Below are 15,706 nucleotides of genomic sequence, written 5' to 3' on the forward strand. Positions count from 1 at the left end.
CAACAGGTAGCTAGTCCATTTCCGAGACTAGCGTTACAACTTATATTTATCGGGCCATGTTATGGTTTTAATTCATGGTTTTAAGTCGCAAAAAAGGATAGCAACGTAAATAAATAGAAAGCGGAATGTATAACAAAACTGCATAATATAATAAGTGTGCAACATTGATAGTAAGAGCATAAAGTTTCAAAACATTCCATGAAATCGCTAAAACAAAACCACCGTCAATCATTAAGTTTCAGCTTAGTTCATTCTCTGGGCAGCCTCCTTGGCAAGAACCCTCTCCTTAGCTTTGGTCTTGGCTTGAGACTTGGATCCCATTATGCCTCCTCCCCACTTCTTCCTGTACTCCTCGTACTTGTCGTTGAAGTTTGCCTACTCAACCCACAAAAAGAACACGTTAAAAGATACAGTATAGTACAAACTGTTCCACAACTGAAGTTGAGTTTTAGTACCTTGATAGCTTCAAGGATTTTGCTGAACTCGAGCTTATCCTCGTTCTTGACAGTGGTCAAGCACAAGCAAGCAGCGGTCTTCTGGTGAACAACCTGCAAGTAGATGCGAGAAATGATCATCAAATCAAGGCCAAGAGTGAAAATGCATTGAGAGGCGAATCTCTATAATACCGTTCCAAGACGAGATTTGCCTTTAACAATGCAGTAAGGCACTTCCATCTTCCTGCAAAGAGCAGGTAACCAGACGACAAGCTCAATGGGGTCAACATCGTGAGCAATGACAACAAGCTGCGCCTTGTTCTGCTCGATCAAGTAAGTCACGTGGTTGAGCCCATACTTGACAACAATGGGCTTCTTGGATTCAGAAGGCTTTCCCTCAGCCTCGGCTTGGGCCTTTTTCAAAAGACGATCCTTCTTTGCAGCCTTGTCCTCAGGCCTGTACTTCATAAGAAGCTTGAAAAGCTGGGTCGCGAGGTTCTTGTCAAGAGTCTTGGTGAACTGGTTCAAAGCAGGAGGGACCTTGAGCCTCTGCTTGAGGATACGCTTCTGCCTTTGGAGACGGATGGACTTAGGCCATTTGATGTAACGAGTCAAGTCCTTCTTAGGAGGGAGAGCTCCACCGATACCGAATTGCTTTGGCCTTCTCTCAAACAACGGGTTCGTAACCTTCTCCTGATAAAACAAAAAAAAAATTGAATAAGAGAGAGTAGTGCACAATAGTAGAAAGCAATTAGAGGATTACCGTTTTTTTCTTGGCAACAACTTTCACTCCCTTCTTGGGTGCCTACCAATCAGAAACACATCAAACAAACGGAGGTAAGCATCAGAATCAAATACATAAGACCTATAAGAAACAACTAGCTCGATGGATTCCACAAGACAAAACCAAACAAAGCTAGAATCCTAATGTAATCATTTTATGTTGGTTTCGAGCTACTTTAAGAATCTAAAGACCATTGCAGATTGGTTAAGAGCAAACATGATCGAGTGGTACATAAACAACAGAGAGAAAAAAACGAAGCTCAAGTCGACATACCATTGCTACAGAGGGGACGGCGGAGAGTGGCAAAGAAAGACTCCAATTTAGGGTTTGGTGTTTATCACATTCTTTATTATATATATATAAAGGACTGAGCGACTTCTGTGATAATTACATTTTTGGCCACGTACCTTTTTTTTTTTTTTTCATTTTTGGGTGGGGCAAAAATAATTTTCTGGACCAAACATATAATTTTTTTGTGAATTTTTCTTTTCATTTCTTTTTTAGTTTTAAACAAATTTAATACTCCCTCTATTAAATGTAAGATGTTATGGTTAGTACACACTTATTAAAAAAATTATTTTTTATCTAAAAAATATCATTAAAATTATAAACTAAAAACTACTCAACTAATTACAAAATAAAACTATTAAATTTGATTGGTTACACAATTTTTGATAAACATAAATTATCTAAAAAGATGAAAACATCTTATATTGAAACATAAAAATTATTCTAAACATCTTACATTTCAGAACAAAGTATTCTTTTCATTTTCAATCAAAACCTAAATTTCAGTTTTATGAATCTAGATTATTACAAAAACACACCAGCACAAAAAATTTACTGGCTGAAATATGATAGTGTAATAATCAGTGGACAGTAAAATCATCACTTGTGTTTTTCTAAAAAAAAGGATAATTTCTATCATCTTTCATGAAGAATGTACAGTTTATACATTAAGGCCATTCCAACCAACCAGAGAAGGCATACATATAGGACTCATTGAGTTGAGGATTTTCAGTAAGAAAAAAACGAACATCTATACTATTAAAGCAAAATCCCTCATAGGATTCTGCTCTTATTTTGTTAGATATTTACAATAGTGTGCCACTCATAAATTTTTGTTTAATATAATTAATTATATTGCCTTAAACACTTTAACTCACTAAAAGAATATTCCTAAATAATGGCTTTACCGATTGTTCATTAACCGTAAAATCTCAACATAATTATTCATTAATTAAACAAATGCCTAATAATTCACACACCTATTATCAAGATCTCACGTCCACATATAAGAAAATAATACATTACTACCAATAGAAAAATGGGTCCTAATCAAAACATTTGTTACGGGTGTATATTACTTAATTACTTATGTTATAACTAACTGCATCATAAAAGTCAAAACATTTGTTACGGGTGTATATTACACATATTTTACTATAATAATTATTATTTTTCTTTCATGTATAACAATTAGTTATTATAGACATAGAGTGAAATAACATATTATTTTGTATACATATTATATTACACTGTATGTATACGGATGTTAGATGTTACTTTTAATTGAATTGTATTTTATCTTATTTAATTAGCTGAATTATTTGAAATTTAAGAAAAATCTATTACTTTGAAAATATACTTCCATGTATTCATCTGAATTGTTGTTATATTAAACTTGGTCACAAAACATTTCGATCATTCAAAATAAAATAATTAAAAAGGACTCCTACATATTAATTCTAAGATTGCATTTTAATAAAAATATTTAAATTAAGACGGATTGAACCAACATTTTAACACAAGTTTTATTATAAAATAAATATCTAAACTGATTAATAAAAGGTATGAGTTATTAAAACAAAATCAATGAAAAAATTAAATAAATAAATTACTTATAATACGGTTTTGAATAATTTTAAATTTACTAAATTGTAGTTCACCTAAGAAAAAAGCATAATAAATAGTACATATAATTTTTTATAACTAAATACAAACCTAAAAGAAACAAATTATATAAATTATAATTTTGTTACATAAAAATATTTAAACTAAAATTCAATCCCGCGCTTTCAAAGCGCGGGTCAAAATCTAGTATTGGTTAAAGCAGGAACCAAAGTCTGTTTCAAAACTTTGCCGGAAAACTGCACCCGAATGTTCGATCGGTAAACACTCACAAACTCCTCCGGCAGAGCAAGAGAGATAAACTCTATTTGTAACTTTTACTTTCTTATCTACACCAAAAATAGAAGAAGACAAACACTGCCAAGAACAACAAAGGAACATCAGATTTGTGTTTTTGAGTACACATAACTAAGAAAATGTAAACGAATAAATCAAATCTTACCTACTTAAAGAGCCTATCACCACTACAGAGAATCTACTGTTATTCCAAATTCTTGTAATCTTATTCTTTCCTTTCTTTGTAATAATGAACAACAGTTTACAATCTGCCAGAAAACATTCAAATTAGGCTCAGCCCCAGAGCTCATAAAACCAAAAAAATAATATGGTAATTGATGTATCAAAATGGCAAAGGATGTACTGACCTGATAATGAGATATTGGCTGCTCTGTATATGTACTCCATACATGGTTCTTGGATAATTAGTTGGAAAGGAAGCATCTGAAGGAGTCAAGAGTCAAGTTCCTTCCTTGGTTTACCAGAAACCTCCTCATAGCATTTTCACCAGTTTTCGATTCTCACATTGATCCGCAAATTTTGATCTTCTTGTATATTTTAGATGCCATGGCGAGTACCTTGATTGATAAGTACGTCAAGAGGTAAAAACGAAATTAACCTCAAAAATCTCCAATGCTTAGTGAAAGGTTTTGGGTTGATTCTTGTTTCTTTTGAATAGGAAAAGACTTGATCCACTTGAAGCATATGTACCACCAGTTATTCTAGCTCAGCTACAGTTTCAAGATCTTGGTATCTTTCTGTATTTTTATTCTTCTTAGTATAATCATCCTATATAACAACACTAAATCTAATTTTTATGATATGATGATTGGAGAGAAAATTTTGAGCGTGGACAAGCCTGAATTCGAGGCGTGTAGATCGGTACTCAGGTCTGGACCTGCTAGTTCCTTGCGTGTAAACATTCGAGCCGTAAGTTTTTTTTTTTTTTTTTTAAAAATTTTCTTATAAATGCAATCCTTTGTGTTTGTTTATTAATATGTGTGATTTGATGAACTCTCTTCAGGTTGCTCAGTACGCTTCAGATGCTGGTTATTCCCAAACCGCGTCTAATGACGTTGATCGCTGCCTCAGGTATTAATTTAACATTTGTGTTACGCTAGAGCGAGTGAAGTGATGATTGTATTGTGTGTTTAGAGCATTGGAAGAAATGGATTCGCTGTTTCTACGTGCGTCGAGGAAGGACCCAAACGCAACTGTTGAATTGATGAAGTCGCAGCTTGGAACAGCGTTAACAGCACTAGACAGGTAATCCCCATAAAGTACATAGGACCGCACCTATGGGTAGGGAGAGTGTTTTTTTTTTTTTGCTAACAGAACACCACTTGTCTGCAGCCTTTTACAAACAGTTCCTTCTGAAGTTCTTGATAAAGGGAAAGCTATGGTTGAAGTGTACAGATCACCATTCGAAGAAGACAATGCTTCAGACTCCGCTGAGATACAGCAGCTCCAGTCAATACTAGGCCTGTTCTTTTCATTGCCGCTGCGACTAGCGGTCGCGGCAACAAAATCAAACTTTGACAGAGTCAAGATAAACGCTCTTGAAAGTAAACTTAATTATCGCAGCTTGCCGCAACGATGGAAAAAGGGGATGATGCTGCCGCTGATATTTCCAGCGTTGGATTTAGTTACTGCGTTTTGCCACTGCGACTGAAAAAAGGAAGTTTCGGTTGTCTCACCGGCACTATCCGATGATAAAGAGTTAATTTTCAGTTGCCGCTGCTAGTCGCGCGTTTGCGAAAAGAACAGGCCTACTGTGAGCAACGGACTTTTACTATCCAGACACAGTTCTGATTCCCTGTATCTATGAGATCCTATATTGTTAACCTGAATTGGAGTATAACATTGCATATACTAAAACCTGAACAGTGGGCTGCTAATGTAAGAAAACGTTTCACCAAATTGTGGTTGCTTAGTCCCAAGTATTCAGCTTGTATCACGTTTTAACACTGTTATTGAATTTGAATTATGTCTAATATGAAAATATTTCAGGTCTTCTAATGAATAAATGTTTCAATCTTTTCTTTCAATGAAATGTAAAACTTCCTCTGTGGTTTCTGAAGTAGATATCAAATTTAAAAAAAAAGGCAGGCATGGATCCAGAACATTTATTCTCTGTCTTCTCATTACTTGATGATCTTTACTTCAAAATGTCTCAAGACAAAACAGACTCCATTCTTGTAGAATATGTTACTGTCCCAAGTTTGTCACTAAAGAACCTTGTGTGGACTATTTGGGCCTTTCACCCTTCTTTTGCTTTCCATGCCTTTTTTGTGTCCTTGTTTGAGCTTAAAAATCAGAATTGTACAAACAAACTAAACTTGAGTGGGTGTTGGGCGTTCGACAAAGTGGGCATTCTTGCTTCTCATTGCACCATTCCATAATGCAGCTCCTGCACATCAAAGATGACCCTTTCAATATATTAGGCAAAATGTACAGATTGAAATTGTTTGGATTTAGAAATAATGGAAGAGGAAGGTTTATTTACCAACAAAATACATGACCACAAGGAGTGGCCGTCGGGTGCTGACGGCTGCTTAAGCAGAGAGTGCATTTTCCTACTGCCTGCAACCACAAGTACATAACAAACTGACTTGATCAAAGATGAGATTAAAAAATACACCACAAAGGACTTTTTTTTTAAAATCAGAAATGCAATAGAATAGTCCCAAAACAGGATTAGTAAATGGCCTCGTCTCACAAGAATAAAACAGCTTAGGACCAGTCAAGTGGTCATCTAATCTTCGATATCACGAGGCCAAACCAAATATTATACTAAGAGTTGTGTGCCTCTCTTCCAAACTCATCAGTATTCAAATAATATTAGCGGATTTCAGAATAACAGAGGTTTATAAGTTGTTTATGAATATAGTACCTCGGTAGTTGAAGTTGCATCGGAGGGAGACCAGTTTCCCTTCTCAGCTTCTGGAGTAATCAAATTTCCCTCTTCGTTTAAAACAGGCAACCCTCTCCCTGCAATAACAAAACATACCATTTTAAGTTGAAACAGTGTGATGCATGACAAGCTATATATATTTTAAGCCTATGTTACCATCTTCTCTCACAATTCATTTCTTGATAACTTTTTCGTTTGGTGCCAGTTTATATCATAATTTGACGACATTATTTAATGATTTAAGGACATGAAAGTGAGACAGACCTCCTGAGGTTTGATAAGATCCTAGAGACGCCTGCTGAACTGAGCTTGTGATAGATGACAAATTACTCCGACGCAAGCCTTCAGCAGCAAGGATGCACAACTGGATTAAAAGGAAAACCCCGAGAATTTGGTATCTGCCTCATCAAGAGTTTAAGGGATTTCAGTCACTTAGTGTTGGCAAAATCCAAACAGTTGCAGACAGCAAAAAAAAAAAATCATCACCTAGGTCTCTGATTCAATTGCTTTCCTATGAATACATAACGAACCCCAGAGGCACGTTTCGATATATGATAATATAGACCTGAAAAGAAAAGAAAGAACATCAAAAAAAAAAAAAAACTGTTTTTTATCTAATTTCAAAAAAGAAAAAAAAAGTCACCTTCAAAGTAGAAGAGCATCAAATTGGCACGGAGAAGCACTTGTAAGACTTCACGGGCAACAGGGAGAACCTGAACAAAAGCACACACACACCCTATTACTCAGCAAAGAAGAAAAACAAACCAAACAATAAGAACTAAACCATTAATTACCACAGGCCATCTTCGAATAGCTCGGTGCCACAACCTCTGAACTCTATCTTTGAACCTAGTTAATACAGAAGAAGCTGAAGACGGAAGATCAACCATTCTCGGTGACTGATCATCCTCATCAAAGGTAAACGCTTGCGTGGCAGCTCTTGAACTGTAAAAAAAAAAACAAAAGTACATATATTAACAAAACCATATTCTGTTAGTTTTCAAAAAAAAAAAAAGATATATCATCACCTAATCCTCTCGGCGATATAGGGAACTGCAGTCTGATACAGTATGAACAAAGCGCGTCTAGCAGGTGTAGGAGAGAGCCCATAAGGTCCTGCAACCTAAAATTAAAATAAAAGATGGCTTCTTAATCAGAAATCATCTAAAAAAAAATGGAGAGTTTGTGTAAGAAGGAACCTGTATAATGTCACAATACTCCTCTCCTAAAGTTTGTTGCCCTGAACCAGTCGTCAGAACGAAGTAAAGCATCTGCCCAACAAGTTTCATCTGCCCCCTCACAAGAAACCGAACACGTCATAAATAATAAAGCTGTAATTACAAAAATCTCAAAAAGGGTACCTCTTTTTGGTAAGCAAGAGCAATTCTTGTACCGAAAAGGTGTCGGAAGGCGTCGCGGCAGGCTTCGTGGATGAAAGAAGCGTATTGATCGTCTTTCTCTGCCGCTCTCATTATCTCCGGCTGAGCTGCGAGCGGGAATCGCCGGATTCCACCATGAGTTCCACTTGAACCTGGTTCGTCAGGGCCCGGGCTCGAATCGCCCCCGCTGCGAAGCCTCACCATCCCCACAGTTTCTTCTGGTAGTTTGTTTAGTGTTTCGGTTCGATTGGAGTGAGTGCCGATGATGTTTATCGATGTGGTGATGATGTCAGCTAGTTTTTTCTAACCTGCAAATTATTAATTTCTCTAGTAAATAAAGAAAGAGAAGAGATGAATATTTAATTTCATTATTTCAATGAGTAAAATAATCTTAGTATATGAAAACAAAGTATCTAATTGGTAACCGTCACAACACCAGAACCAAATATGAAAAAATGAATAGACATAAAATTGTAAAAACAATAAAAAAGAATTATCCTTATCAAATTTCATGAGGGACAAATTAGTTCTATTTTATTTTACAATAAAAAAAATGAGAAGAAATGAAAGGACAAAATCATTCTTGGTAAATAATAAAATTTCTTTTGATTCATTTGGTCATGGGTTAAACCCGACGAGTAAAATTTCTTTCGAATGCAATCAAGTATCAAAATATACAGGAAATGGTTATAGAAACTATATCAAACTGAAAATCACATTTTATGTGGTTATAAATCAATCATTTGAAAATATATTATTTATCATACATTCACATTTTCTTGGCAACAACTTTCACTCCCTTCTTGGGTGCCTACCAATCAGACCATTGCAGATTGGTTAAGAGCAAACATGATCGAGTGGTACATAAACAACAGAGAGAAAAAAACGAAGCTCAAGTCGACATACCATTGCTACAGAGAGGACGGCGGAGAGTGGCAAAGAAAGACTCCAATTTAGGGTTTGGTGTTTATCACATTCTTTATATATATATAAAGGACTGAGCGACTTCTGGCCACGTACCTTTTTTTTTTAATTTCATTTTTGGGGTGGGGCAAAAATAATTTTCTGGACCAAACATATAATTTTTTTGTGAATTTTTCTTTTCATTTCTTTTTTAGTTTTAAACAAATTTAATACTCCCTCTATTAAATGTAAGATGTTATGGTTAGTACACACTTATTAAAAAAATTATTTTTTATCTAAAAAATATCATTAAAATTATAAACTAAAAACTACTCAACTAATTACAAAATAAAACTATTAAATTTGATTGGTTACACAGTTTTTGATAAACATAAATTATCTAAAAAGATGAAAACACTTATATATTGAAACATAAAAATTATTTTAAATATCTTACATTTCAGAACAGAGAGTATTCTTTTCATTTTCAATCAAAACCTAAATTATAGTTTTATAACTCTAGATTATTACAAAAAAAACACCAGCACAAAAAAATTTACTGGCTGGAATATGATAGTGTAATAATCAGTGGACAGTAAAATCATCACTTGTGTTTTTCTAAAAAAAAGGATAATTTCTATCATCTTTCATGAGGAATGTACAGTTTATACATTAAGGCCATTCCAACCAACCAGAGAAGGCATACATATAGGACTCATTGAGTTGAGGATTTTCAGTAAGAAAAAAACGAACATATTGGTTAAAGCAGGAACCAAAGTCTGTTTCAAAACTTTGCCGGAAAACTGCATCCGAATGTTCGATCGGTAAACCCTCACAAACTCCTCCGGCAGAGCAAGAGAGATAAACTCTATTTGTAACTTTTACTTTCTTATCTACACCAAAAAAAGAAGAAGACAACACTGCCAAGAACAAACAAAGGAACATCAGATTTGTGTTTTTGAGTAAGCATAACTAAGAAAATGTAAATGAATAAACCATCCTTACCTACTTAAAGAGCCTATCACCACTACAGAGAATCTACTGTTATTCCAAACTCTTGTAATCTTATTCTTTCCTTTCTTTGTAATAATGAAGAACAGTTAACAATCTGCCAGAAAACATTCAAATTAGGCTCTCAGCCCCAGAGATCATAAAACCAAAAAAATAATATGGTAATTGATGTATCAAAATGGCAAAGGATTGTACAGACCTGATAATGAGATATTGGCTGCTCTGTATATGTACTCCATACATGGTTCTTGGATAATTAGTTGGAAAGGAAGCATCTGAAGGAGTCAAGAGTCAAGTTCCTTCCTTGGTTTACCAGAAACCTCCTCATATCAGCCTCTTCTTGGATTTTTTTTTTTTGAACAAATGATTATGGGATCCAAAACAAATGCTCAAAACGCACGTGGAGTCGCAAGGCAAACAGATGATTCTTTTCACCATCAGTGGAGTCGCAAGTCTTGGTTTTAGCTTGTCTTTCACCGGTTATTGGCCTTCATTGCAAGCTTCACTAAACGTAGCAACCCCTCCAAGTCTTGGAAGTTGTAATCTAGGGCGCTTTTAATGGATAGAATCCCCTCTCCTTGTTGTTGGGCCTCCTCCAGGTTTTCAACAGAAGCTGCCAATGCCACGCGTGATTTCCTCGAGGCATCCATTCCCAGGTTCACGTTCTGAGCCTACAAACAGTTTAAGAGTAACGAATCATATCACTTCATCTTCCATTTTCACCAACTCTATATATCTAAGTTGCAAGAGGCATTAATAAGACTTACAAATTGAAGTAGACGTAAAATATTAAAGCGGTTTTGCGCAGAAATGGCGTGGTTCCCAGCAACTAAAGGAGAGCTGATCCCCCTTGAGTTTCCAACTTTATCTGCTCCTCCTGCTGGATGGTTCACGTTGTCAACATCCGAGGCAGAAGACGAAGGAGACTCTCCTAAAAGTCAAGTGACAAGAAGAAGATTACAACGTGAAACATTGCCAGGAATTTGAGTATCTCCAACTAGCTAGCTTACCTGGAGGAACCATTTGCAAAGAAGTCTGCAATTCATGTCGATATCTATTAACACTGATGTAAGAGGAATTGACCACTCTCATATACGCGGCTTCCATGCATTTGTAAGCCAGCGCGGCAGCTCCCATATCTTTAGACTTCTCATACTCTTGCGCACAAAATCTATCATGCAAAAAAAAAAAAAAATTATAAATGGAAAAAAAAAAGAATGAACAGAGATGTCTCCTTTTCCTCACAACTCTAAAATTACCCGCATAGATTCGCTGTGCTAATATAGATATGCACAGACTGAGCCATTGTCTCTCCTTGTCTACTAGCATTCTCGTTGCTGCTCATCTCCAAGACAAAAGCGCCATGAAGAAACTTGATGCAAGCCTGGAAGTAGAGCTCAATGAACTCAAGGTTTGACAAAGAGTCCTGCACCAACAACAACAAGAGCAAGACCTGAGAAGAGAATAAAAGACGACACCGCAACTGAATTATGAGAAGAAGAATAAAAAAACCTTGAGGCGATCAGCCGTGTGTTTTAAGTCTTTAGCTTCTTTTAAAATATTATGGCCGGCTTGCACAGATGTTACTTCCTTTCTCAAGGGGCTTGGAGAAGGCTCGTTTCTCCTTCTTATTTGGGTTGTTGCCTTTATAGAGGGATCCCCTTGGACACCTCTGGATGATGGTGGACGTGATGGAGAAGCTAAATCTGCTTTATTACTCCTTTCTGATATTCTTTCAACGTCATGAGGTCTTGGAATGTTTGGTCTCGCGACCGTATCTACTCTACCGTCAGGACTATCATGGTGTATCTTCTTATCGATTTGTCTCGGACCGTCCCGTGATTCAGAAGACATATTAATGCTCTTGTCTTTGCACCGAGAAGATAAACCTTTTCCTGACTTCTTCGCCAGAGAATCATTGCTATGACGTTGATGATCGCTAGGCTGCTTTCCTTCGCCACCATTCTCAAAATTGGCATCCAGAGAAGGTTGAGCACGCTCTTTGGCTTTCAAAGATCCTTTATTATCCCAAACGTCAAGGACAGAAGATTCATTTGATCCATGTTTGTCCTTTGTCCGCGTTTGCGATCTATCACTCCCACCATCATCTTCACCTTCACCATAAGATGAGTCTACTTTCTTCTTTCTCGCGGATGCACTTTTCCCCAAGTTGGAGATCCTCATAGGTGAGGACGTCACGGACTCAACAGGCGAACATTTAGCTTCGTGGGAGCTGTTTCTTGGTTTATGAGAATCGGAAATCTTAGAAGAACTAGACGTGGCCGCAACATGTCCGTGCTCTCTTCTCGAGTGACTTGTGTTCTTCTTTTCCGACTTCACACTGCCATGAGAAAAACTTGGCTCCTTGTCTTCTTTGAGAACTCGAGCTTTCTTTCGCTCATGGTTTCCCTCCCCAGCATACAACCGAGAACCATGGCTTTCTTTCAGTTTCCTCTTTTTACTGCCCCCTGTGCTATTGCTATTTCCCGTGTCCGAAGCTCCTCCTCCTTCCTCTTTTGGCACTTTAGAGGTGGTGACTCGAGGCTGGGAGTTTCTCTCTGCTGACGCGGCAGGGACACCACTACTCGAGGTAGGACGTACATTGCAGTGTTCAGATTCATCAGGAAACAGAAAACTTTCAATCTTCATTTTCTTGGCCAGCATTGAGCTCTCTTGATCTGCCTTCCTTTTGTTATTCACCTTCAAGCTCCTTGACTCATCAGAAAGGTTTCCTTTCACTTTCTGTTTATGTTTACGCCTCTCTTCGTCGACCAGGTCACTACCTCCATGCGAATTGTGCACGTTTCCGTTTCTTGCTGATGTAAGGACTGTCTTCTTGCTAGTTTCCGCATTTCGAGAAACTTCTCTATCCGTTCCATTGTCTATCTTTCTTAAACCCTTTTTCTTCTTTTTTGTGTTGTCATCACCCTGAGGTTTAAGACCACTCTGCATTGAAGCTTGGCTGTCAGGTGCAGGAATCTGATACAACGCATACAGAGCTTTCGTCGTTTCATCTTCAGGTACATGGCAATAGTTCGCATCAGGTCTAAACACACACATTATCAAAAAGAGAATCAAACACACATTCCAGCCAATAGTAAGACACAATAACGGAGAAGTAAGTAAGATAACTCACAGCCAGTTAAGCATTGTGCACATCCATTTTTTAGGAAGGTCTTTTGGTAAGACACCGTAAGGAAGAAGCCGCCACTTTCCACACTGGTCGCAAGCAACCCAATTGTCTTGTATGACCACGGGATTCGCTTTCGGAAGGGAAGGATCCGAACCAAGTTTGCTCGCTACCCGTCCAGGACCAACGTTTTGAGATTCTGCACGTGTGAAGCTCGACTTTTCAGGCATGTCTTCCAAGGCAGGAAGTCCCTTCTCCGACATCGAACAATTCTGTTCCTCTTCTTCTTCAGCAGAGTCCTCCATATCTCCAAAAAAGTCTTTGTAAGTGTCCTCAGTTTTTTTGCCATCATTTTTCGGTTTCATGGCTAACACTTCCTTCTTCTCAGCTTGACCATTCATCTTAGAACTTCTATGTTCCTTAAACTTCGATGACGACCGCAGCTCCTGTTCTATATGATCAGACCTCTTCTTATGACCACTTTTCACCTTTGCCGCACTCGTTTCTTTTTTGACTAAATCAGGGGCTTTACTCCCTTTGTGTATGCCAACTTTCCTCGAGTGTCCTGAAGCATCATCATTAGTCTTTTTATTTTCCCGAACACTTCCAGCTGAACCAGTCTTTGGATCTTTATGACGAGTTAGATCCCACGTTCTTCTGTCGACGTCACCCACCGTTTCCCCCTTGACACTGCCATTGCAGTTTTCCTTGGACGCATCAGATAATTTACTACTGGCCCTTTCGTTGTTCTCCGGATATGATGTGTTTGTTTCCGTCGGCTCCTTCACGGTGACATCAATTCCATCTAACACACTCTTCTTACTGCGAACATTTGTCTCCACCATCCTTCTTTTCTTCTCTACTGATTGTTTCTCCCCAGCTTTTTGAGTTTCCACACCTTTCGCCATATACTTATATCCGTTTTGGGGGGTTTCCCTTTCGATGAATCGAAGCAGATCATCAGAGAGAGGAGATAGCAACTGATAATGATCCACGGGAAAGGAAGTCATTGCCTGCATATAAGAATGTACCAAAACGATGAGTATCTTACAACAAAGGAGACCGCTTGAGTACTTCCAAAAAAAAAAAGAAAGGAAAAGCTCACATTAAGAATGCAAGTTGGAGACTCCAACGGAGAACAACCTTGAGGATCCCCATTCATTCCCTCACTACCTGAAAGACTATTATTATTATCTGATGACAAAGAAGGCGACAGATCAAGTCCGAGGCCACTTTTTATCGCGGCAGCATTATTATCTGTAGATATATTATCTGATCCCATCTTTATCCGGAGCTTCAGAGAGTTTTGTTTACTGAAGACACCAGGTTTATTGGTTTCAGATTCCTGTCTGGAACTAGAGTTGGGTTTCTTGGACTTCATTGATTTTTTGGGGATTCTAGAGGACGCAAGCCCAGGTTTTGCCTTTTTAGGAACAGTAGAAGAAGCTGCATTACCACTCTGGGACTGAGAGAAAATAAAAAGAGTAAGTATTATTACAGCATTTACAAAACAAAACAGAGAGAAAAAAGAAACATATACCTCGCCTAGTAAGATGTTGGGAGATCTAGTCCCTGCAGAGCTCTGAGGCTTTGCCGGTGTCTTTGGATGAGACCAAAGAGGGGAACGTTGGTAAGTTGGCAAGAAAGAGCCATAGCCACCAAATTTGGCCCCTGTAATAAAAATATCAAAGGACTAGTTTCACACTTTGTGACCCCAAACGAAGAAGAAGAACAGTTGCTGCCACGCATGTAACATACCAAGATTCTCAGCTGAAAAATCGCCCTCGAAGTCTTTCTTGAAATGTCCAAGTATGTTTTGAAGCTTGTCATCCTTCAACATAAACAATAGAAAGTAAAATTCAAAAACCGAAACACTGATTACTTTCCAAGATAAAAGACTCCGAGGTCCTAAGCTTGAGTGTTCAACAGATGAAAATAGCATTTTGAAAACCTCATATAAAACTTTATACTGTAAAACTGTAACCAATGCATAATCTGTAAATTATTACATGGAACAAATACTAAACAAGCGGCAATTCTCATGCCAAAGACATCCAAAAGGAAGGTAAGATAAGCCAAGGCATCATTAGTTTAAAAAAATTGACCAATCTGCGAAATTGATCTAAACGTTGAAGTTGAATGGTAATTTCATTACCAAACAAAAGTATCCATAAGAATTAAAACAATATAAGAATAGCAACCAAGTAAATAATATCCCTACCAAAGTGAGACAATCTAATAATCAAAGACACTAAGGTAAGACAACAATGCAACATTAACAGAATGAGTCATATGGGTGAGAAGGTGGAGGGGTGTTACAATGTAAGAGAGATCGTTGTCAGGGTCAATGGTTCCACCAAAATCATTAAGAGTATTGTAAGAGCAAGCCTCTCCTTCTTCAAGCTCAGACTCCTCCATATCCCTCTTCCACACCAACCAAAACCCTAGCAGCCCCTTTGTAACATTGCAATCCCCAAATTAGACTACTACTAAAAATATCAGCAAGTAACTAACACAAAGCTCTTCTTGGCTACCAATCCACGAAACAGTAAAGCCCCCCGACACAAATCCACCTAACGAGTTTGCCCTCACACACGGGGGACAAAATCGAAACCCAGAACGTAAAAAATTTCGTTTGTTCAATTTCCACAAATTGAATTTAAAAAAGAAACAAAAAAATTTGGGACGGAATCAGAGCAGAATATTTTTGGGATTATACGTTTACCCTCGAAGGAAGGATCAAAAGAGTTTCGATATCTCCTAATCGATGGACAAATCAATTCAGCAAAAGAGCAAACTAACCCAACGTAGAATGAATCTCCCGGGTTTTGATATGCAGCAGCCGCGGTTTTTTATTTATTTATTTATTTATTGCATCTTTCCATTTTTTTTGTTCTACGTGTCGTATGATTAAAATATGATTTTATTTTATTTAATTATTTACGAGCTTAAGATAAATCTCTT

At 37.4% G+C, this 15,706-nt stretch overlaps 4 protein-coding genes across 10 annotated transcripts; 1 reads left to right on the plus strand and 3 right to left on the minus strand.

Annotated features, from left to right (window-relative positions):
* Positions 1–96: 96 nt before the first annotated feature.
* LOC103842092 (60S ribosomal protein L7a-2) lies at positions 97–8,668 on the minus strand. 2 transcript variants are annotated; one of them, XM_033279629.1, is made up of 5 exons: positions 8,605–8,668; positions 1,198–1,239; positions 627–1,127; positions 456–548; positions 97–375 (listed from the first exon to the last, which is right to left on the minus strand). In XM_033279629.1, exons 1-5 carry the CDS (start codon positions 8,605–8,607, stop codon positions 244–246), a joined length of 771 nt encoding a protein of 256 aa, XP_033135520.1. In that variant the 5' UTR covers positions 8,608–8,668; the 3' UTR covers positions 97–243. The 2 variants fall into 2 exon arrangements, with proteins under 2 accessions (XP_033135520.1, XP_009116952.2); XM_009118704.3 differs by lacking the exon at positions 8,605–8,668 and adding an exon at positions 1,492–1,662.
* LOC103842091 lies at positions 3,794–5,428 on the plus strand. Of its 2 annotated transcripts, none has more exons than XM_009118703.3 (7): positions 3,794–4,007; positions 4,085–4,155; positions 4,241–4,335; positions 4,430–4,497; positions 4,561–4,671; positions 4,759–4,884; positions 5,180–5,428. In XM_009118703.3, the coding sequence occupies exons 1-7, from the start codon at positions 3,973–3,975 to the stop codon at positions 5,181–5,183; spliced, it is 510 nt and encodes a 169-aa protein (XP_009116951.2). In that variant the 5' UTR covers positions 3,794–3,972; the 3' UTR covers positions 5,184–5,428. The 2 variants fall into 2 exon arrangements, with proteins under 2 accessions (XP_009116951.2, XP_033135521.1); XM_033279630.1 differs by having other exon boundaries at positions 3,795–4,007; positions 4,759–4,880; positions 5,176–5,428.
* LOC103842090 (peroxisome biogenesis factor 10) lies at positions 5,400–8,680 on the minus strand. Of its 2 annotated transcripts, none has more exons than XM_033279627.1 (12): positions 8,605–8,680; positions 8,466–8,509; positions 7,681–8,006; positions 7,519–7,608; positions 7,348–7,442; positions 7,114–7,264; positions 6,963–7,032; positions 6,806–6,884; positions 6,584–6,717; positions 6,299–6,396; positions 5,912–5,988; positions 5,400–5,815 (listed from the first exon to the last, which is right to left on the minus strand). In XM_033279627.1, the coding sequence occupies exons 3-12, from the start codon at positions 7,900–7,902 to the stop codon at positions 5,713–5,715; spliced, it is 1,119 nt and encodes a 372-aa protein (XP_033135518.1). In that variant the 5' UTR covers positions 7,903–8,006; positions 8,466–8,509; positions 8,605–8,680; the 3' UTR covers positions 5,400–5,712. The 2 variants fall into 2 exon arrangements, with proteins under 2 accessions (XP_033135518.1, XP_033135517.1); XM_033279626.1 differs by having other exon boundaries at positions 5,425–5,815; positions 7,681–8,025; positions 8,605–8,655.
* Positions 8,681–9,190: 510 nt separating this feature from the next.
* On the minus strand, positions 9,191–15,646 carry LOC103842093. Of its 4 annotated transcripts, none has more exons than XM_018654904.2 (13): positions 15,545–15,646; positions 15,062–15,196; positions 14,501–14,573; positions 14,283–14,413; positions 13,848–14,207; positions 12,749–13,755; positions 11,125–12,658; positions 10,872–11,038; positions 10,623–10,783; positions 10,380–10,543; positions 9,812–10,283; positions 9,607–9,709; positions 9,191–9,521 (listed from the first exon to the last, which is right to left on the minus strand). In XM_018654904.2, the coding sequence occupies exons 2-11, from the start codon at positions 15,158–15,160 to the stop codon at positions 10,086–10,088; spliced, it is 3,894 nt and encodes a 1,297-aa protein (XP_018510420.1). In that variant the 5' UTR covers positions 15,161–15,196; positions 15,545–15,646; the 3' UTR covers positions 9,191–9,521; positions 9,607–9,709; positions 9,812–10,085. The 4 variants fall into 4 exon arrangements, with proteins under 4 accessions (XP_018510420.1, XP_018510418.1, XP_018510419.1 ...); XM_018654902.2 differs by having other exon boundaries at positions 15,462–15,620; XM_018654903.2 differs by having other exon boundaries at positions 15,468–15,617.
* Positions 15,647–15,706: the final 60 nt, after the last annotated feature.

This window comes from Brassica rapa, chromosome A09 (genome assembly GCF_000309985.2).
Source record: "Brassica rapa cultivar Chiifu-401-42 chromosome A09, CAAS_Brap_v3.01, whole genome shotgun sequence".
Taxonomy (NCBI): domain Eukaryota; kingdom Viridiplantae; phylum Streptophyta; class Magnoliopsida; order Brassicales; family Brassicaceae; genus Brassica; species Brassica rapa.

Excerpts from the sequence above, each read along its gene's own strand:
- LOC103842093 (XM_018654904.2), bottom strand. The coding sequence starts at position 15,160 with ATGGAGGAGTCTGAGCTTGAAGAAGGAGAGGCTTGCTCTTACAATACT. Across the intron at positions 14,208-14,282 it reads CCAACATCTTACTAGGCGAG|TCCCAGAGTGGTAATGCAGC; the intron begins GTATATGTTTCT and ends ATTTTCTCTCAG. Across the intron at positions 12,659-12,748 it reads TGCACAATGCTTAACTGGCT|ACCTGATGCGAACTATTGCC; the intron begins GTGAGTTATCTT and ends GTGTGTGTTTAG.
- LOC103842090 (XM_033279627.1), bottom strand. The coding sequence starts at position 7,902 with ATGGTGAGGCTTCGCAGCGGGGGCGATTCGAGCCCGGGCCCTGACGAA. Across the intron at positions 7,609-7,680 it reads CTCTTGCTTACCAAAAAGAG|ATGAAACTTGTTGGGCAGAT; the intron begins GTACCCTTTTTG and ends GTGAGGGGGCAG. Across the intron at positions 6,885-6,962 it reads GATGCTCTTCTACTTTGAAG|GTCTATATTATCATATATCG; the intron begins GTGACTTTTTTT and ends TTTTCTTTTCAG.
- LOC103842092 (XM_033279629.1), bottom strand. Across the intron at positions 549-626 it reads GCAAATCTCGTCTTGGAACG|GTTGTTCACCAGAAGACCGC; the intron begins GTATTATAGAGA and ends ATCTACTTGCAG. Across the intron at positions 376-455 it reads AAATCCTTGAAGCTATCAAG|GCAAACTTCAACGACAAGTA; the intron begins GTACTAAAACTC and ends TGGGTTGAGTAG.
- LOC103842091 (XM_009118703.3), top strand. The coding sequence starts at position 3,973 with ATGGCGAGTACCTTGATTGATAAGTACGTCAAGAG. Across the intron at positions 4,008-4,084 it reads ATTGATAAGTACGTCAAGAG|GAAAAGACTTGATCCACTTG; the intron begins GTAAAAACGAAA and ends TCTTTTGAATAG. Across the intron at positions 4,498-4,560 it reads GACGTTGATCGCTGCCTCAG|AGCATTGGAAGAAATGGATT; the intron begins GTATTAATTTAA and ends TTGTGTGTTTAG.